General features: G+C 44.3%; 4 protein-coding genes across 8 annotated transcripts in view; 2 read left to right on the forward strand and 2 right to left on the reverse strand.

Moving 5' to 3' along the window:
- The window catches only part of LOC111672399 (CLIP-associating protein 1-B-like), a 27749-nt gene extending 26055 nt beyond the window's left edge, over positions 1 to 1694 (reverse strand). For 2 of the 3 annotated variants that reach the window (XM_087180264.1, XM_087180265.1), the window contains exon 1: positions 1456 to 1671. In XM_087180264.1, coding sequence (XP_087036390.1) covers positions 1456 to 1656 — 201 coding nt within the window. In that variant the 5' untranslated portion in view covers positions 1657 to 1671. Of the gene's footprint in view, positions 1 to 1455 lie in introns of all 3 variants that reach the window. The other variant, XM_087180263.1, reaches the window with a different exon arrangement.
- A 289-nt stretch (positions 1695 to 1983) lies between these two features.
- LOC111672391 (high affinity cGMP-specific 3',5'-cyclic phosphodiesterase 9A-like) lies at positions 1984 to 7036 on the forward strand. 2 transcript variants are annotated; one of them, XM_087180261.1, is made up of 14 exons: positions 1984 to 2160; positions 2781 to 2930; positions 3042 to 3081; positions 3162 to 3264; positions 3547 to 3689; positions 4021 to 4080; positions 4178 to 4355; positions 4602 to 4724; positions 4824 to 4916; positions 5329 to 5396; positions 5475 to 5577; positions 6017 to 6121; positions 6546 to 6692; positions 6907 to 7036. In XM_087180261.1, exons 1-14 carry the CDS (start codon positions 2073 to 2075, stop codon positions 6997 to 6999), a joined length of 1494 nt encoding a protein of 497 aa, XP_087036387.1. In that variant the 5' UTR covers positions 1984 to 2072; the 3' UTR covers positions 7000 to 7036. The 2 variants fall into 2 exon arrangements, with proteins under 2 accessions (XP_087036387.1, XP_023285566.1); XM_023429798.2 differs by lacking the exon at positions 6907 to 7036 and having other exon boundaries at positions 6546 to 6856.
- A 1134-nt stretch (positions 7037 to 8170) lies between these two features.
- Positions 8171 to 15376, reverse strand: LOC111672430 (Cl-/H+ antiporter 4). 2 transcript variants are annotated; one of them, XM_023429838.2, is made up of 13 exons: positions 15197 to 15376; positions 14994 to 15071; positions 14276 to 14430; positions 13986 to 14085; positions 13593 to 13780; positions 12966 to 13088; positions 12663 to 12869; positions 12458 to 12538; positions 11821 to 12366; positions 11463 to 11649; positions 10970 to 11368; positions 10654 to 10870; positions 8171 to 10575 (listed from the first exon to the last, which is right to left on the reverse strand). In XM_023429838.2, the coding sequence occupies exons 3-13, from the start codon at positions 14399 to 14401 to the stop codon at positions 10485 to 10487; spliced, it is 2265 nt and encodes a 754-aa protein (XP_023285606.1). In that variant the 5' UTR covers positions 14402 to 14430; positions 14994 to 15071; positions 15197 to 15376; the 3' UTR covers positions 8171 to 10484. The 2 variants fall into 2 exon arrangements, with proteins under 2 accessions (XP_023285606.1, XP_023285605.1); XM_023429837.2 differs by lacking the exon at positions 14994 to 15071.
- An 892-nt stretch (positions 15377 to 16268) lies between these two features.
- Positions 16269 to 20070, forward strand: part of LOC111672400 (uncharacterized) — an 8951-nt gene continuing 5149 nt past the window's right edge. The window contains exons 1-9 of the mRNA XM_087180270.1: positions 16269 to 16349; positions 16895 to 16925; positions 17742 to 17855; positions 18230 to 18343; positions 18659 to 18772; positions 19102 to 19194; positions 19317 to 19389; positions 19522 to 19738; positions 19818 to 20062. Coding sequence (XP_087036396.1) covers positions 16918 to 16925; positions 17742 to 17855; positions 18230 to 18343; positions 18659 to 18772; positions 19102 to 19194; positions 19317 to 19389; positions 19522 to 19738; positions 19818 to 20062 — 978 coding nt within the window. The 5' untranslated portion in view covers positions 16269 to 16349; positions 16895 to 16917. The remainder of the gene's footprint in view (positions 16350 to 16894; positions 16926 to 17741; positions 17856 to 18229; positions 18344 to 18658; positions 18773 to 19101; positions 19195 to 19316; positions 19390 to 19521; positions 19739 to 19817; positions 20063 to 20070) is intronic.

Genomic DNA, 20070 nt, shown 5'->3' on the forward strand with positions numbered 1-20070 from the left:
ATGACATGACTTAAATCTTGTTAATAGAGTTGTACTAATGACGGATGTTAACGACACTGATACCAACAGTGATGTCTTCACTCAGAGAAACTACCATGATCACTGCCCCCCAGTGGTTACTGTCAGTAACTACATTAAACTGCTATAAACACTCATGTCAACATGTTTGTAAACTGGCTGATAGAGTATTTACTGCCCTCCTGTGGTCACACTGAGTCACTACAACATTACATTACACTGACAGGATTCACACTTATTAGGACATACACAATAAAGAGTGACAATCATAGACACACTGTAAACTAACTGACCACCAGTGGAGACATTGTGAGATATGACAGTGAAAAATGTGGCTCTTTTATGCTGCTAATTCACGATTCATTGAGAAAGAGCATAAATACTGACTCTGTACTCCTGATATTCCTGTGTACAGTGTTCCTGCTTCTACTTGGAAAGTGCATTATTTCTGGAAGCTTCGGGCGGCGGGGGGAAGGTCAAAGGAGCATGATATCGATCCTGACCAGCTATTTCAACAGACTGGCTCCTGACTGATGTTACTAGAGCTCCAGAGAGAAGCCTGAGAGAGGAGGTGTAAAACTACACTGAGATGGTTTTTGGTTCTTATGGATCAACATCTTCACACCACAAAGTCTCAAAGTCCTGAAACAGTAAAGAGAAACCTTAAACTGTCTGACAACAACAGGAAGGTGACACATGTGGAGGAGGATCAGTCACATCCTGATCATCCAGACACATTTGACCAGTGGAGAACTGGTCTGACTGGTCGGGTGGAGAGGACTGGTTCATACATCAGTGAGTTACAGGAATCAGCAAGGATCAGGTTTCAATCTGAGTTTATCTGACACAGTTACTTTACAAATTAAGACTTTTGCACATAAAATCCATAAAGAGCTTAAAAAATAATTTGTTAAATTAGACAAAACGACCCAACAGCAAAAATATCAAACATGTCACAGTTCAAACTGAAAACTGAAATGTGAGGAGTTTCTGTTTCCCTTATAATTATTTTAATTTCCTTTTAATAATTTTCATTTATTTCTAATTATTCTGAAGTTTTCTACTGTGGGTTTGTTTCACTTTGAGCTCTGGGCGTCTGTGACGACATTTCTCACTATTTTCTGAGTCAGGAAGTTAAAGTGGAGACTGAGGCTGTTTACAGCAGCACTGAGTCACACATCTTTAGCTTTAACACTGTGACAGGTGACTAGTTTGTTGCTCAGCTGAGCTCTAATGGAACTAATATCTCCATTACCTGTGAAGGACTCTTCATTCATGAAAAGCAGCTGTAACAACAGCTGAGAGTCAAGTGTCTTGTTCACAGCATCTCTACAGTTATTTTTAAAATGATGGTGACAGACTTGGAGTGTGTTCATTCTTCCCACCTCTCCTCCAGCAACAAGCGTCTCCACCTTTAAACCAACAGCCTGTCCTCACCTTGAAGTTGCTGGAGTTGACCCAGGAGCCGGCCACCGCCTCCACCATCCTGTCCAGCGTGGCCTGGTCCTGCTCCAGCTCGGGGGACTTCTCCCCGTCCAGGATGAGCTCTGTGACCTCCTGGCCCACCTGGAGCCTCTTCCCCACGTCGTTGTGCATCACCTGCTCCAGTAAATACTCCATGCTCACCTCCTCCTCCATGACTTCCTGCTGGCCTCTCTCCTCACGCTTCAGCCCGACAGTTTTCCTGTGATGGAAAAGACATAATCTGGGATTTTATGAAACATGTTACAACAAATGAGCTCAACAGAACTTGAAACCATTCAAGTTTAGTTAATACTGTCCTTTAATGGCACAAATTTCAGGTAGATTTTCAATTGATGAAATTATGTAGACCCAAATAAAACTGAGTAAATCCAGGGTTTCTGGGGGCTCTGGGGGTTTGGGGACCCTGAGCAGTTGCCCACTTTCCCTGGTTGGTAATTCAGCCTTGAATGGATGAGTGGGCGGGGCCTCTGTCAGCTGCAGGTGCCCCCTTTCCACATTCAAGGTGCACGTCAGTGTGAAGAGCTCTCATTTCCACTGGTGGAGCAGGTCATGCTTCACCCGGCTCTGGGATGACAACAAAAATCATTCATTTCATGGTGAACGGGAAACTGGAGCAGGCGGAGTTCAGAGCCGACTGCTCTGCTGCAGATGTCAGAGGTAAGAGATGGCTGATGATTTTATATTCATCATCATAATGTCAATGTTTAAAACTGTGTGACAGCTGCTATTTCATTCAAACGTTCATTTTAATCACGGGTGAATGTGTCAGAGAAGGAGTGATATGTGCAACACAGCATGTATGAAACATGATTTCTGATGGTCGTGAACGTTCCTGAGGCTTCTCTGCGAGGACCTGACCTCCATGTGGCTTTGACAGGTCCTCAGCTTTAAGCTCTTTGTCCTCTTGAGACTGTGATGAATAAACATCATGTGACGACTGGACCTCGCCTCCTTGTCTGGGGCCCTTGACCTGTACATTTACTGCTAATTACAACAGAGTGAGTGTGAAAACGAGTTTGATGGAGGGAGCGATGTAAGTGATGAAGCCTTTGACTGTCAATATTCATCATGGGGTTTTCAACATGTATAATAAGTTCAAACTACCACAGCTGGTACTAGTCGCCCCGGCGCCGAGCTGCAGCCAGCTGCCCAGACTAACCTGCGCTAACCTGCACTAACCTGACCTGAACTAACCTGCACTAACCCGAACTAACCTGACGAACTAACCTGCACTAACCCGAACTAACCTGCACTAACCTGAACTATGTGTGAGACAGATGTGTTCCGGGCGGCAGCGGAGGCGGGGCCTCACCACATCCTGAAGATGTACAACAGTAGCGGCAGCGTGGTGAACATCTCCCCCCGGCTGGAGGCCAACAGCGAGCGATCTTACTACCGGCTGGAGGTGGTGGCCTCAGACCTGCAGAGTGAGCGGCCTCCTCTGTCGTAGGAACAAGCATCTGTCTATTAAAACCCTCAGATTCATCTTTTCAAAATGTTTGATGACACAGTTTAACTGTAAACTTGTGTTTCTGCAGGTGTGGCGATGCCACCGGAGCTGGACGACATGGAGTACAGGTGAGTGCGTCCTGAGAGGTGACTTCCTGAAGCGTCCGGGTGCGAAGGACTCACTGCTGGTTTCCTGTCTCCACCTTCAGGCTGCATCATCTGGAGAGCAAAGTCATGGAGGACATGGGGAAGTCTCCGGATATCATGTGCGAGCTCAAGAGCCACGTGGAGTCGTTCAAGAGGAAGCTGGAGGTTGGTCAGCCACATGAACACAGAGGATCACAGCAGGTTTCTATCACAGCTTCTTCTCCAAACACGTAGAAACAACTGGGTTCAATCTGCCACAGCTGCAGGACGAACATTTGTTTCTGACTCTGCTGTGAGTGAATTTCAAACCCACACAAGCAGAACAATAGAAACTGGTTCTAAGCTCAGTGACACTTCCTGTGGCTGCTTCACAACAAAAGCCTCCAAGGAAACAATAATGACAGAAAACATGATGATAGTGAATAAATAAGACTTCTCCCCCGTCAGAGTGTGGAGCACCTGAGCTGGATGGGTCTGTTCAAGGACGACGGCGACCAGCAGCTCTCCAAGTTCTCCCCGAAACCCAAAACGCCTCAGCTGAGCGTGCAGGAGGAACGCCAACAAGTCCGCAGGAAGTTCCTCAACATGAGGTGACCTCGCCGTCCGGTTTCACCGCTGCTGTTACTGCTGATTCCTTCCAGCCAGGAAACTCATCTTTGTATATTTGAGTGAAAACATGATGCTCTTCTTCTGTGAAACTGGAATCCTGCTCATTTGGAGGCTTATTAATTAATGCATGAAGTAACTGAGTCATTAATGATCTTTGAAGCGTTAACTGATCACATGAAGTCAGGAATTCATGATACATCATCATGAGTGTCACCTCAGAAACTTTCTGCTCGTCAGATCTTCATCAAGTCAAGTTCATGTTTTACCTGATAAAAAATTTTAGCACTTTCAACTTTGTCTTTTCCATCACAGCTCGCTGCAGGTGACAGAGGAAGTGAGAGAGCATCTGAAAACTCCCATTTTTGACAACTGGTGAGAACAAACACAAATGAACACACACACACACACACACACACACACACACACACACACAACACACACACACACCTGTGTGTGGTGTCGTTTCCAGGCAGTGGGAGGAGGCGGAGATGCTGGTGCTGCTCCAGGTGATGTACATGGACCTGGACTTCCTGACGGCGTTCCACATCGAGCTGGAGGTGCTGCAGAACTTCCTGTTCGAGGTTTACTGCCACTACAACAACATCCCCTTCCACAACTTCCAGCACTGCTTCTGCGTCACCCAGATGGTACGAGCTGGTAAAAATAAGGTCGTGTATATATGAAAAAATGCAGCTCAAACATTTAGGATTGATTTGAATTTCTGCCGACACACAGGTGATGTCTTTATATCTGTGAAAAGCCAATTCAGGTTGATAATATCAGTTCATCTACCTCTCATCAAATATAATATTCATTTAATATCATTAGCTTTGTATTTGATTGTTGCACCACGACTTTGATGATGAGGAAGCAGCTGTTCTGTCTGTCTGCAGATGTACGGGCTGATTTGGCTCACGGACCTCAGGAATAAATTGGGAAGAATCGACCTGTTCGTCATGTTGACCTCGGCTCTGTGCCACGACCTCGACCACCCCGGCTACAACAACGTCTACCAGGTCCCCTCACCGCCGCTCTGCTTGGTTTCATCAGCTGTTGCTCTGATAATATCACGGTGTGTGTTTAAAACGGACGTGTACGTTTCTTTTCCCGCGCAGATCAACGCTCAGACCGACTTGGCTCTTCGCTACAACGACATTTCACCCCTGGAAAACCACCACTGTGCTGTCGCCTTTGGCATCCTGTCCAAGGTACAGAACACACGCCGCGTCACAGGACTGGGAAGAGAGATAATAATAAGCTGATCTGAAAAAGTGGCAGCACAAATCTACTGATTTTACCACAATCTGAATGATTATGAATTTACAACTCACACTTTCCTTTTAGATTTGACACTGAAACTCATTCAATCTCCATATTTTCTTCTTCTCCTGTGTTTTATTACGAAGCGTTGATCCATCAGAAGATATAATTGTGGTTTTAAGAACCAAAAACCATCTCGTTTTTAAGGCTCAGTGTCTGAATACAGGCTGTTTGCATTTGTCTGGACACTTTCACAGTATTAATATCGAACCTAGACCTGATCTATAATCAAACTACACATGCACATCTACCTTTAGACTGGATGGAGCTTTGAGATGCTGTAATACTGTTTTCCTGCAGCCGGAGTGCAACATCCTTAACAACCTGACCTGCGAGCAGTACAAACACATCCGAGGAGGAATGATCAGGTAAGACTAGAGCTGCAGCATCGCTCACTGTGTCCCTGGTGAGACTGTGTTGTTCTACATCTAAATACATGTTTTCAGATGTATTCTGGCCACCGACATGGCGAGGCACAACGAGATCCTCAACAAGTTCAAACTCATTCAGCCGGTGTTCGACTTCACCAACAAGGAGCACAAGGAAGTGGTAAAGACTCATTTCTGGGCTTTTAGTCGAGTTTTAGTTTTAGTCTTCAGGTCAATTTCATTTCTAGAAAAGTATTTAACTCTGCTTTTTTTATTCATTATTTATTTATATATATTTTCAGGATGTTTCAATGTAGAATTGATAAAGTTATTCTGAAAATAAAAGATGCTGAAGATTAAAACAAATGGAAATCAGGAGTCAAAAATGAAAGGAATGAAATAATACAACAATAAGATAAATGTGGAAAATAAAAAAGTAATTCTGCAGTAAATGAAGGAGTCGCCCTTTTAAATGCTTCTAAACAACAAAAAGCTGAGAGGTTTTCAATTTCATTCAAGTTAAACCTTTCGAAGTTCCAGCTCTTACTTTGAAAGGGACCATATATGAACAGGACAAAAAGTTCTTACCTGTAACTCTGATTCTTCGTCCTCGTTTCCAGCTGATGAAGATCATGGTGAAGGTGAGCGACATCTCCAACGAGGCGAGGCCGATGGCGGTGGCCGAGCCGTGGCTGGACTGTCTGCTGCAGGAGTTCTTCAACCAGGTTCTTACTCTCACTTCACAGATCAATAGACAGGAAGTGACAGGAAACAGCTGCGATCAGCACGAGGGAGCGAGTGATTATTAAGGAGCTAATCAAAGAAACAGAGAGGAACACATTCAGGTGTAACTGAAACAAAGAGCAGGATTTCAAAATAAAACATCCTGTAGAAAAATATCTGGAGGAAACAGAAACTTCAAAAGCAGAAATCATTCAAACAAGAACCATAATTCATGGAAATTAAATTAAATCCAAGAGCTCACAACTGAACATTTTCCAAAAATAAAAGAAAAAGGGAACAAACATCCAAATACACCAACAGCTCTGCTCCTGTGGTTTATTTCCAGAGGGGTAATAACTGAGGTAAATACATGAAAGATTAAAATAATACATCATGGATGCGTCTGCCTCCGTTCTTGTGCCTCAGAGCGACACAGAGAAGCTCAAGGGGCTTCCGGTGACTCCGTTCATGGACCGAGACAAAGTGTCCAAACCGTCGTCTCAGACCAGCTTCATCCGATTCGTCCTGCTGCCGCTGTTCAGCGAGCTCACCAAGCTCTTCCCCTGTCTGGAGGTGAAATGTCACTGCGCTCACACACTGAACCGATGCTCCCAGAATCAGTATGTACACCACAGACGCTCGTCACTGTTACTGAGCTCTCCCTTTGCAATGTGTCTTTTATTACAATCCAGCAGGTAGGTGCAGGTGAGAGAGAGAAACAACAGAACAATAAAAGAATTCAAATCAGTCACAGACTCTTTTAACGTATTGTCGCCTTGTTGTGCAGCAACACATCCTGGAGCCGGTGCGAAGGGCCCTGAAGTATTACTCTGACATGGAGAGGGCCAGCAAGGGTGAGGAGGGGGCCACTAAACCATGAGGAGGAGGAGCAGGAGGAGGAGGAGCAGGAGGAGGAGGAGGAGGAGGAAGAGCAAGAGCAGGAGGAGCAGGAGCAGGAGGAGCAGGAGGAGGAGGAAGAGCAGGAGGAGGAGGAGCAGCAGGAGGAGGAGCAGGAAGAGCAGGAGGAGCAGGAGGAGCAGGAGGAGGAGGAGGAAGAGCAGGAGGAGGAAAAGCAGGAGGAGGATGAGGAGGAGCAGGAGGAGGAGCAGGAAGAGCAGGAAGAGTAGGATGAGCAGGAAGAGGAAGAGCAGGAGGACGAGCAGGAGCAGGAGGAGAAGGAGGAGGAGGAGGAGGAACAGCAGGAGGAGGAGGAGGAAGAGCAGGAGGAGGAGGAGCAGCAGGAGGAGGAGGAACAGCAGGAGGAAGAGCAGGAGGAGCAGGAGGAGGAGGAGGAGGAGCAGGAGAAGGAGGAGGAGGAGGAGCAAGAGCAGGAGGAGCAGCAGGAGGAGGAGCAGGAAGAGCAGGAGGAGGAGCAGCAGCAGGAGGAAGAGGAACAGCAGGAGGAGGAGCAGGAAGAGCAGGAGGAGGAGCAGCAGCAGGAGGAGGAGTCCCATGTTCAGCATCTTCTGCAGCAGCGTGTTAGAGCTCCGCCCACACCTGATTGGTCCTTTGTAGGGAGCTTTGCTTAGTTTTTACATGTATGTGACACATTAGGATAAAGATGAAGATCGTGAGTTTAAATTAAGTATCTATCTATGATGAACACACAGTGTTGATTATTAGAATATTTGTGTATTATGAATAAAAATGATTTCACTACTTTAAGTTTTAAGTTTGGAAATGCTTGATATGTGAGCAGTAAAGAGAAGAGGCACCATGTGATCTGATTCTACCGTTTCCATGTTTCTCATGTTGGTTTATTTTAATTATAAATGATCTATGTAGTTTATCTCGACTGATGAAACAAAGTCATGATGTTAAACAGCTCCATCTAGTGGACAATTCAAGTTCTTACAGTTTTCTGTTCTGTTCTGTATTTTCTCGTCAATAAATCCCATAAAAAAGATGAAAAGCAACATTTAATATCTTGAATGAACAGGTGTTGCGTGTTTCCTCGGCACTGAGCAGCTGTTCACATCATTTAAAGCATCAATGAGAAAACACAAAGTAAACTCTGTACACATCAAAAGAAAAAAAGAAACTGAGGCGTCTTTATTCACCATCTGCAGATCAAGTGAAAGGTTTATTTTCCAGTCACTTCATTTACAAAAACAAAAGTGCAAATGTGTGTTTTCTGTACCAGCAATGAGTCTGATCAATATTTTAGAGTTCAACATAAAAAAAAAGAAGCACAGCTCAACATTAGTGTGTTTCAGACAAACTCAAATTAAATTAAAATGCTCACAATAAATCTTCAATATATACACAGTTAGTTTTTCCAGTACATTCTCTTGGCATTTAAAAAACAAAACATTGATCATTTGCTGTTTCTATAATTCCCTCCACGTTTCCAGTTTTGATGAAGAGTTTAGCAGCTGGAGCTCCGACCGGCCGAGGTTATTTTTCACACAACGAATATTACGACACAGGAAGTGACCGAGCGGATAAAACACTGAAGGAGCACGACTCGAAAACTGATGTTTGTTTTTCTCTTTTTTTCTTTTTGTCGTTTGTGAATGTACGGAAACATTAGACACTTCAAACCTTCTTAGTAATTTTCCTTCACTTTAAAAATCCACCTGCTCCTTAATGCAGAGTCACAAGCAGCAGAGCTACAGCGGCTTCTTCATGTGCCAGCAGCTTATAATAAACTGCTAATAAACAACTTCATTAGTGGGTCTGAAACCCTCGTTTAAAAAGGCCCCGACACACGAGGGATTTTGTGGAACTGTGAAACATTTAGCTGCGAATCAAACCTCCACAGATTTTAAATTAGACATTCGCAGACTGAGACGTTAAAATCCTGAGATAAAGCTCATTGATCTGCTCGTCTCTGTGGTGCTGACTGAGCCGAGCGACGACAACAGCAGCGTCAAAGAGTCACGTACAGATTTTATTTGCTGCTTCTTGTCTCCAGATTTAAACTCTGTAAATGTGACAGTGTGGAAGTTACATGTTTAATCTTATTCAAGGTGATCTAAAGTCTGTATGTCTGTAATGAGCCAATACATCTGATGGTCAAATCTTCAGTGTGTGGAGGCCGTCGGGTTTCAGGATGAGAATCATTGACCTCAGTGTTTGTGCAGAAATCAGAATAAACCGAGTCCCATTTTAAGGCTTTTTAAACCTTTTCACATCATTAAATTAACAAAGATACTAAAACTAACAGAACTGACAAGAACCGTTTCTGATCCGACAGTGAAAGCATCATTTAGTGTTTGTGGCGTCAGGTCACAGCAGCAGGAACATGTTGTACTGATGCGTTGAGATGAACATCGATACAGGCAGCATTAATATAAATATGGCAGCAACACATAACACAAAGTGCAACAGTCCCAAACTCAGGTACAGAGAGTTTATACAGTTATATGAGAATTCAGTGGTTTGTTAAATCTCACAACTGGTCCCATTATTATTATCATAATTATTGTTTACAGTACCATTTTATCATTAAACCGTACAAACGACCCAGATTTGAGGATTTCTACAACGTCCTGCACGTCTCATCTCCAGAGATTTAGTGTGATGTTTAATAAACTGATGAAAAGTGATTTTTCTGACGCTGATATCAACATCCATCATCGTCCGGTGAACTGTCAACGAGTTTGTAGCTGTAAACTCCCTCCGTGTTCTGCCTGTGAACGTTTGTGGCTTCAGTTTAATGCTTGTCTTGACAGGACAGGACAGGAGTAAAACTGAAGCCACAAACTTTCAGATCCAGAGTTTAGAGGCAGAAAACTGAATATTCAAGCTTTCGTCACAGAGTTTACAGGCACAAACTTACAAGGGCTGAAACAGGGCTGAGAGGAAGTGAGTCAGGAGATCTGAGTCGTCGCTCAACTAGAAGAGCTTCAGGTCATAGTTTCTCCAGAGCATCATTGGCATCATGTATATAAGTGTAAAGAGAGAGAGAGATGATAATTAACAAAGTGCAACAACCCTGTGATTGTTCTCTGTCGCTCCCGTCTTCAGTCTTTTTCCCTTCAGCCTGTTTAAACCTTTGATTTGAATCATCAGCGCGAGACGATCGAGTGAGAGACGGATGATAATCGTTTTATTTGCAGCTGAAACTGAAGAAGCTAAAGCTGAAATCAGCTGCGACTCCTGAACACAGGCTCTACTCTCTGATGGCAACGTCGTCTTTTCACTCGGTGAGGTTTGTTTTTTCTTTTCTTTTCAGTCTGCGAAAACTTTTACATTTTCAAAATAAAAGCGCGGTGCTACCTTTGAACTGAAAACACGTGGAGCGGTGGTTTGTGGGACTTGCCTGTCGGGAGGGGGGAGGGACTCTCAGGTTGCAGAACAGTAGCGTCGCACCAGTTTCACCTATTTACAGCGCTGGGCGCAGCGGACTCGTCTCTGCTGCTAATTGAACATGATGGACTCTGGATCCTGGTTCATCATCTGAGCCATGTGGCGCAGGACGTCCTTCTTGGTGATGATGCCCAGGAGACGCCTGCAGAGACACAGAGAGGGACGTGAGCTTGTCTGCTTCCTGAACACGGCTGTGTTACAGCAGCGTGACACTTCTTACCCGCTCCTGGTGACCAGACACTGGCGGAGGCCCAGCTTGCGGAAAATGTCCACCACCGTCTCCATGGGCGTGTGGTCGGTGACGGTGAAGGGGCTGAGGTTCAGGATGCGTCGCAGTTTCAGTTGCTGCGGGTTGCTGGCCGGCAGCTGCGGCGCGTCCTCGGTGAAGTAGACGACCGAGCTGCTCACCACGCCGTCCTGCTTCTGACGGGCGTTTTCTGTTTGTGGGAAAAACAGAGAGAAGTCAGTTTTTATCTCGCTGCCTTTTTCATCATTAGAATCCAACATTTAAACAAACTGCGGTTTAAGCGTCTTACTGATGGCGAGGGTGAGATCCCGGCGCTGAACGAAGCCGATGAGCCTCTCCGACTCTCTGGACACGACCACGGGGAAGCCGTTATAATCTGTGTCTTTGATCAGCGTCTCCACGTCCTCCACCGTGGTGCTGTCCTGGGTGAGGACGGCCAGGGGGGGGTCGTTCCTGCGGGGGCGCATCACGTCGGTGGCCAGGGTGCGGTGGGTGAACTCGTCCCTGATGTCCAGGTAGGGGTAGCCGTTGAGCTGGATGTGCGACTCGTATATTCCCTCCTTCCCGAAGGCGTCGGCCACCCACTTGCTGGTGACGGCGGCGGCCATGAGGGGGACGATGTACTCCAACCCGCCCGTGAGCTCGAACATGATGACCACCAGGGAGACGGTCATCCTGGTCACCCCGCCTGGACGGACACAAACACAACTGCTTTAGTCAAACCAATCAGATCTGCTGCTTTTCTTCTTCATGCAGCTAAAAGCAGAGCTGAGACCTCTCACCCAGACAGGCGGCAGCTCCCACCATGGCGTAGAGTCCGGGCGTAACGCAGTCTGCGCCGGGCCGGCACCAGTTCTTGAAGATGATCCAGTCGTGGTGGTGATACGCCATCTGCTCCACGGCGATCCCGACGATCCGCCCGGCGATGGCTCCGACCGCCATGCTGGGAATGAAGAGACCTGACGGGATCTGGACAGGAAACAGAGAAACACAGGCGGGTGTTCGAGTCTGGATTTCTAATTAACCAGATTTGGTAAATCTTCAAAATAAATCATTTGTATTTGAACAAAGTTTCACTTTAACTCTGCGGCCTGAAAGAAGAAAATCAGATTTCTGTTTCATCATCTTCCTCGTACCGACCTTCATGCCGAAAGTGAAGATGGTGATGACGATCTTGAAGATGAGAGCGAGGGCGAGCTGCCACAGGGCGTTGTAGACCCCGGGCCCCGCCGGGCGGTCCGGGATGTCGTCCACTGGCCGACTCATGTTGGGGTTATTAACATAATCACAGAGCTGCGATGACTCCAGCGCGCCGCAGTCGTTGAAGAGCTCAGAGATGAGCTCGCTGGTGCTGCGGCGGGTGTACGGGTTGGGGAACGCCAGCACGGCGGTGATCCCCGTCACGGCGATGACCTCCAGGACCGGGTACTTCCCCAGCTGGGTGGTCTTCCTCCGCCGGCACCAGGCGATGTTGGCCCGGATAAAGAGGGTCCCCCAGAGGCCGCCGAACACGCCAAGCAGGATGAAGGGGACCAGCTCGGCCATGTACCACGGCGTATGGTACTCGACGTAGAACAGCACCAGCCGGCTGTTGCCAAACGGGTTGATGGAGCGCAGCGTGAAGGCGGCAACCAGAGCGGCGAAGAACGAGCGCCACAGAGTCTTCAGAGGGAAATAATAACTGACCTGCAAGAGAGACGAGGGACGAGTGATCATCAGGAAACATGGAGTCATGACGGACGCACCGTGTCACACCTCAGCAGGATTTTTAACAAACCTCCTCCAGGCTGAACAGAACTCCTCCGATCGGCGCCCCAAACGCCACCGACACTCCGGCTGCTGCAGCAGCTGACAACACCTGCAGGACACACGAACACAAAGAACCAAGAATAAATATCATGTTAAAATGACGTCGTTATAATAATGTTTTTAGGTTTTAATGAGCGGCTGAAGTCACCGACCGCAGACCAGCGACAGCGTACCTCTCGCCGCTTGCCCTCGTTCTTGCTGTACTTGGAGAAGAGACTGCAGAAGAGGTTTCCGCAGCAGCAGGCCACGTGGACCAGAGGACCCTCCTTCCCCAGGCTGAGACCGGACGACACCGCCAGCACCAGGGTGACCGTCTTGATCAGCAGCGTCCACTTCCCCAGGTAGCCCCGGATGATGAAGCCGCTGAGGATCGTCTTGATCTGCACAAAACCACAGATCACAATTACAATAACTGCCAGTTACAGACCTGCTGGATCCCTGTGAGGTGCTGCACTGCAGCTTCTACAGCATCTCACCTCTGGGATTCCTGAGCCACAGGCGTACGGAGCGAAGACTCGCACCAGCGACACCGCCAGGAAGGAAAACAGAAGCGCCCACAGAACGTACAGGAAGTAGTTCAACACGTAGGCTCCCGCTCCCTGAAGAAGTAAAGCCACAGAGAAGACGGTCAAATATTACAGTCACGAAAACATCCTATTATCAATGTTAATGAATCATTCTTCTTCACTTTTGAAGAACTTACTGAGCAAATGTTTCACACTCTCAAATTAAATGGAGAACACCACCATGTGAAACATGAAGTTTACATCATCTACAACTTCCTCTTCAACACATGAATAAAGCTACAAATGTGTAAAAGAGACTTTATATAATTTCCAGATAAAATAACAAAATTATTCCTCAATAAAACAGCTTTTATCAAAGTACAGCTCCATGTTTTTTTCCCTACAATCATTAATGAGACTACATGATGCTTCTAAGTCTTATTTACCAACGTGTTTTCATTTCAATGACCTGTGTTTTTAATTTCTCTGTAAAGCAACATTTGTATTTTTAAATGAGCTCTTTGAACATTTTGACCCGTCTATGTTCTCAGTGAGGTTTCCTGATGGCGTTTTATTTTGGCGAGAGCCCGGTCTGACCTCAGCGTGGCCCGTCATCAGCTCGGCCCACTTCTGCCACTGCGGACACTTGTCTCGGTCTTCGAACGTCGTCTCGTTGGACGTCCAGCAGCACTGCTCGTGGCTGTACCAGAAGGCCGAGAGACAGACGCCTTCCTTCAGGTCGGTCATCCAGTCCACCGCCAGGTCGATCACTCCGGCCAGCGTACCTGAAGAGAGCAGGATGCGTCAGTGCACCTGAGGCCACAGCAAAGGGAAGACTGATTCATGCTCATGCTCTGACTGATTATGCTGTTTCACTTCACATGGCTTTTCAAGGCCCTCCCCAGCTGTGAGTGTGACTCCATATAAAATAAAAGGGCTAATGAGTAAGTTCAGTTTGGGAAATGGTGACTGTCGTCTTCTGTGGCTGACCTGAGAGCAGTCCAATGAGCAGCATCACCACCCATCCTGACCAGGCGTCCAGCAGACTCTTGATCAGCTCCCAGATGGACTCTTTACTCTTACTGGTGATCTGGTGAACAAACATCAAGGACACAGAAATGTTATTCATTCCCAGAGTTTGCACCGACTAGCAGCCAGGAGACTTTATACTCACTATACAACTTCACAGTGAGATGCTGAAGTGCTGTCCCTCAGAGGAAGGACATGACTAACACAGAGACAACAGAACTTAAAGATGTATAAAGGAAACCTGGTCGCACCTTGCGGTGTCGGTCTGTGTCTCTGGATTTCTCCCTGAGCCAGTCGATGGTGTGGAAGTCCTCATACGTGCCCACGTCAGGAAAAGGCTCGTCCAGGAAATCCATCAAGTTTCCAGTTCCGTTCATCTCTTCTGTGGGCGTGGCACTGCTGACACCTGGCAAAGGGCAGCACATGACATCATCACCCTGGACTGCACAACTTCAGGAGAACAGTATAACCTAGTTTACAGCTGCACATGGTTTTACTACTGTGATTAAATGATGCTGTGGAGGAGAAGACTTATGTCACATTAAGACTACATTTCCCATCAGCCTCATATCCTTCTCTGCTCTCTGTGTTTGCTCTGCACACCTCCACCTCTCTGAATAGGGAAACCTGTTTGATGTGGTTTTTCCATCAGTCCCCCTCCCACATCTAATGATGCAAGAAACTGGAAGAGCCAAGATGCAACAATTACTTTCATTGTTCATTAATATGACTAACTTCATTGGTGAATCATTTATTCTAAGTGCTGCAAGGTTAAACTACTGTCTTTGAAGGTGTTTTTTTTGTCCAACCAGCAGTTAAAACCAAAACAAATCAGTTTTAATTCATATAAATGACTGAAAATCTGCTCATTCCTACATTTAAGAGCGGGACCCTTTCAAGCTAATTCTGCAACATTTCTTATTACTTTTGGTTAAAAAAAAAAGACGAAGAGTGAATGATTTCTCTTACTTGAATGCAATTACCAACGCACACCTCTCAGATGTGTTGATATTGGTGCTGACTGGGGTTTTATTCACACCAAAACAGCTACGAATACACAGATAAATAAATTAGCTGACTTACTGTTTACGTTAGCAGCCAAAGCTAGCCGTATCAGCCAGCATTAGCATCACCTGCTCTAGCTACGTTAGCTCGATAAAGTCGTATTTTACCTTCGCCGACCTCCATGTTACAGCCCGTCCTGCAGGTGGAAAACGTTTATTTTAATTTGATCAGTTATATAAAGTCGACTGTTCCTGACATTTTTTCTATTTAGAGAGGTTATTTAATATTTAGAGAGACAGCGTCAGAGGCTGCTTAGCACAACACCGCTGCTCTAACCGTCAATCTCGCGATATGACACCAATCTCGCGTTGATTGCGTACCGGAGGCAAAGATCGTCTATTCTAAAGATGACTCACACAATAAGTAAACACAAATCTCCTCCTCTTGTTCTCTACAGAACTCCAGAATGATCACACAGTTGAATCTACACCTCTTTAACACAAACTGAACATTATAACATTCATGGAGGAGGATTTATTGCAGACTGTTGTATTATTATTGTATTATTAGTAGTTTTACTTCCTATTAAAACTCTAAACAGCATCTTCTCTTGATTATCTAAAGAAATAGTCACTTCTACAAAAGATGAATGCTGTGACCACCACAAACATAATAATAATAATAATAATAATAATAATAATAATAATAATAATAATAATTTATCCGTCGTATCTGCCATTATTCTTCTACTTTATATTCATAATCCTTCATTTGTAGCATAATTGTGCTATACTTTTTGAACTACAGTAAGAGGAAGGCAACAGAAAGCTCTGGCCTGTTTATTTAATTTATTTTTTTGCAAATCGCCGAATCAAGTATCAGAAGTTCCTGTTTACCATCACTGGATCACAACGATAATGAAAAAAGATGTAAAAACATGGTCATTTTTAAGGAAGTTCTGGAGTTATAAAGAGCATCTTTTTTATATCCACTATTTCAAAGAAGGTAGTGACTTTGGCCTGTTTAAACTATGAGATAAACATTGTTATTTCTCGCTGTTTCAGTCAGCAGTTGCTTTTACAGGTCTGTTTCCCCCTAAATATTTATCCTCAGTGGATGACGCAGCTACATGAGCTGATTTGGTTGTAAAAAATTGATCTTTGTACACCTGAGTCTTGTGGTAATGACTGAGGGATATGAGTCCAGCCATCTGACAAACACCACTGTTTCACTGAGCAACACCTGTGTCTCTCAGCAGACCTGAAACAGACTTGAAGTGAGCTGCTGGATAGAAAACTGACGCCCGTGGAAATGAGCTGAGTGAGTAGAAATCTCTTCAGTCTCTAATGTTTCCTCCTCATCAGAAACAACCTGTTTGAACATTATTCATTTGTTCCAGTGATTAAATCAGACGTGATCACTGTTGTCTCTGAGCGCTCCTTTTTAAAAACTGCTCATTACAACTGTTGGAGATGTAACTCCACTAACATATTTTTTATTTCATATCTATCTGTACAGTCTATATTGCTAAACTATATTATTCATCGTTTTATCTATTATTTATTTTTTGTAAATTTCTAGTATTTGATATTTTCATTTTGCCTTTCATTTGTGTTGTTCTTATCTTATCTTAATTATTCTTGAAAAGCGATATAACAAATAGAATATATAATTATAAAATGTTGTCTAAGAGACGAGCTCAACACAATCCTGGTTAAATGATTAGGATTTAATTTTTCCATTGATTTGTAGACTTCATTAACAGTAATGAACGGCTACTTTTACTAATAATGATGTTTTGCTCGCTCTCTCTCTCTCTCTCTCTCTCTCTCTCTCTCTCTCTCTCTCTCTCTCTCTCTCATCAGTGTGACTCCAGGTTACTTCCAACATGGACAGGTATGGCACACCTAAACAATACAGTTTATTGTGTATCTTTATTGAACACAGTAACGAGATATTGCAACCCACTGCCAGTAAAACTTTAGACGGAGTCATAAATAAGATTCCATCTCTGACGCTTTTGGACTCTTGAATACTGAAGTAATAATCTCAAACATTTTTATGTCCATGTTACTGCTTACAAGAACGGTGATAAGGAAGAAGGTTGATAATTGTCTTTCAACCAAAATGTTTAAAGTTATTTCCATAATATTTAACTTCTCAAGTTTGAACCTATCGCTGTAAATTGAGACAAGTTGATCTTACTTAAAAAAATCTAGGAAACTGATTGCCTTCAAAAAACTAAGTAAATATAACTATTAGTTTTAAGTTATGTTGACTTTATATCCACTTGTTACTTTAAATTTAGTTGTGTTTACTTCATTCTATGAAGTTGTTCCAACTTAAAATTGGCAACAAAAAAAAACTGGCTCTTTTTAAGTTTATACAACTGTTTGTGAAAGTTTTGTTGCTTCATTTGCTGTATTAACACTTTGAAATTGTCACATTGCCTCAGTTTAACAAACAAACATTTTTTAACCCATATTTTAGTTATATTTCTATGACACTCCTCGGGTCAGTCAGATAAGCTGAACTTCCCAGATGCGAGCAGGTGTTGCATCACCTGTCTTTACCCTTCTACAATCTGGTTGAGACGTACAGCCCTGTCCTCTTGAATCCCATGATTCAGTCTGGTATAGAATAGAGAAGGTTAATGAGTGATGGATCAGGGGGTCATTGTTAGTAAACCAGTATGTGGTGTGTTTGTTCCAGGATTGATCAGCAGAGACCAGACTCTCCTGTACCCAGCTGTGTGTCCCTGAAGAGTGATCACTCTGTAGGTCACCCTCTGAACTTCAAAGATGGACGCCACCCCCTTGATAAAAGGTGAAGATTTAAAGCTGCATTATAAAGTCATTTAATACAGTAAACCAGATACTTATGTTGCTGCTTCTTTATATTAATCACAAATGTTCTTAATCAGACTTTTATGGCGTCTTTTCTATATCTGTGGGCTCTGCTCCTGACAAATCAGATATTAAATGACATGAAATAAATGATGTGATTGGAGCAGAACACGTTTCTGATTGATATCTAGTTAGTTCGTGTATCCAGGAGCTACTGTGACTGATTGACCAGAAAAACACGTTCATTGACTTTAAAGAAGAAATGGACTGAAGCTGCTACTCACAGTAAATGCTGATGGATTCATGTTTTAACTTTATTTATCCAGATTATAATATGTGGTGTGTTTGTTCCAGGATTGATCAGCAGAGACCAGACTCTCCTGTACCCAGCTGTGTGTCCCTGAAGAGTGATCACTCTGTCGGTCACCCTCTAAACTTCAAAGATGGACGCCACCCACTTGATAAAAGGTGAAGGTTTAAAGCTGCAATGATCAGATATTTAAATTATCATATTATATCATACATATTATTATACAATAAACTGAGATCTAAACAAAAGAACGGTAACATGCTGTGGAGAAGTCCTGCATCTCACAGAGGACTGAGGATCCCAGCGTCAGACTCTCCTGCAGCACAAGAGCTTTAGTGAACGTCCAGCTGTAGCCTGAGGCTGAAGCAAGAGGAGGCTCTTGCTGATTCTGGAGTAGGTGCAAGGAAAGTTGGACACTGCTCGTCCAAGTCCTGCCTCTCAATGCCTGTTCTCCTCATCCTCGTTTGTTCCAGGATTGATCAGCAGAGACCACACCCCCCTGTACCCAGCTGTGCGTCCCTGAAGAGTGATCACTCCGTAGGTCATCCTCTTAACTTCAAAGATGGACGCCACTCATTTGATAAAAGGTACAAAATGCACAAGGTACAAATCACAAATGTTTTTTAATTTGACATTTAGTACAGAAGCCCTGAGAGGCAAGTGATTTTTGTTAACCAATATTTTGTGTTTGTTTTTGTAATATTTAATTTGGAGGCTAAGGTGCGCAACTACCCCAGTCTGAACAGGACTCAAAGCCTCTTGTGGCCAAAATAAGTATTACAAAAAAAAAGAAAAAATCACTTGCCCTGAGGGCTTCCATACTTTAGAGCATCTTTAACCTAATATAAAAATAAATGAAATGAAAGTGTTTTAACTTTATCTATCCAGATTATAATATGTGGTGTGTTTGTTCCAGGATTCATCGGCAGAGACCACACCCCCCTGTACCCAGCTGTGTGTCCCTGAAGAGTGATCACTCTGTCGGTCACCCTCTTAACTTCAGAGACAGGTATAAACTTCTTTTTTAAAATAAGAATTATATCATAATGTTACATGACACTCACCATAGCTGCCTGTACAGTAATGTGAACAAATCATTGTCAACAGTTTGGATGTGTCTGTTTCCTTCAGAGTGGACCAGGACAGGTTAGAGACTGGTCAGTCTGTCCAGCAGCGTCACACAGACCTGAGCACCATATTCATGGTTTGTACATGCAGTCAGTACCGACATGAAAAATAACCAGTCTTATCTCGTTAACCAGTGGTCTGTCAGTCAGCCTGCAACAGTCAGACTCATTCTTGTGATTCATTTGCTTTATATTCATCACTGTTTCAGGGTCTTGAAGAGAACATTGTCACCTTTGTGAAGAAGGAGCTGAAGAGCTTCCTGGAGGTTCTTCATCTCAGCTCAGAGGGGCGGAGGGAGGACGAGGAGGTGCTGGATGATGAAGAGCAAGAGCAGATGAAGAGCAGCAGGGAGGCGTTTCTGGAGATCACACTGCACTTCCTGCGGAGAATGAAGCAGGAGGAGCTGGCCGACTCTTTATACAACAGTAAGTAAGAAATATAGTAATAAAATCACAGTTTTAGTAATATCTACACAGTGATATAATTTGTTGCTTGTTCATTCAGAAACGGTTGCTCCATCGTGCCGGAACAAACTGAAATCTGGTCTCAAAAGGAAGTTCCAGTTTGTGTTTGAGGGGATTGCCAAGACAGGAAACCCAACCCTTCTGAACCAGATCTACACAGAGCTCTACATCACAGAGGGAGGGACTGGAGAGGTCAATGATCAACATGAGGTCAGACAGATTGAAACAACATCCAGGAAACCAGTCAGACCAGAAACAACCATCAGACAAGAAGACATCTTTAAAGCCTCACC

Source organism: Seriola lalandi, unplaced genomic scaffold, assembly GCF_002814215.2.
Source record: "Seriola lalandi dorsalis isolate HSWRI2012SDOR001 ecotype SW California unplaced genomic scaffold, Sedor1 jcf7180002054899, whole genome shotgun sequence".
Lineage (NCBI taxonomy): Eukaryota > Metazoa > Chordata > Actinopteri > Carangiformes > Carangidae > Seriola > Seriola lalandi.

Excerpts from the sequence above, each read along its gene's own strand:
- LOC111672391 (XM_023429798.2), top strand. The coding sequence starts at position 2,073 with ATGACAACAAAAATCATTCATTTCATGGTGAACGGGAAACTGGAGCAG. Across the intron at positions 2,161-2,780 it reads CTCTGCTGCAGATGTCAGAG|ATGTGTTCCGGGCGGCAGCG; the intron begins GTAAGAGATGGC and ends TGTGTGAGACAG. Across the intron at positions 3,265-3,546 it reads CGTTCAAGAGGAAGCTGGAG|AGTGTGGAGCACCTGAGCTG; the intron begins GTTGGTCAGCCA and ends CTCCCCCGTCAG.
- LOC111672430 (XM_023429837.2), bottom strand. Across the intron at positions 13,089-13,592 it reads TGATGACGGGCCACGCTGAG|GGAGCGGGAGCCTACGTGTT; the intron begins GTCAGACCGGGC and ends TTACTTCTTCAG. Across the intron at positions 12,870-12,965 it reads GTGGCTCAGGAATCCCAGAG|ATCAAGACGATCCTCAGCGG; the intron begins GTGAGATGCTGT and ends GGTTTTGTGCAG.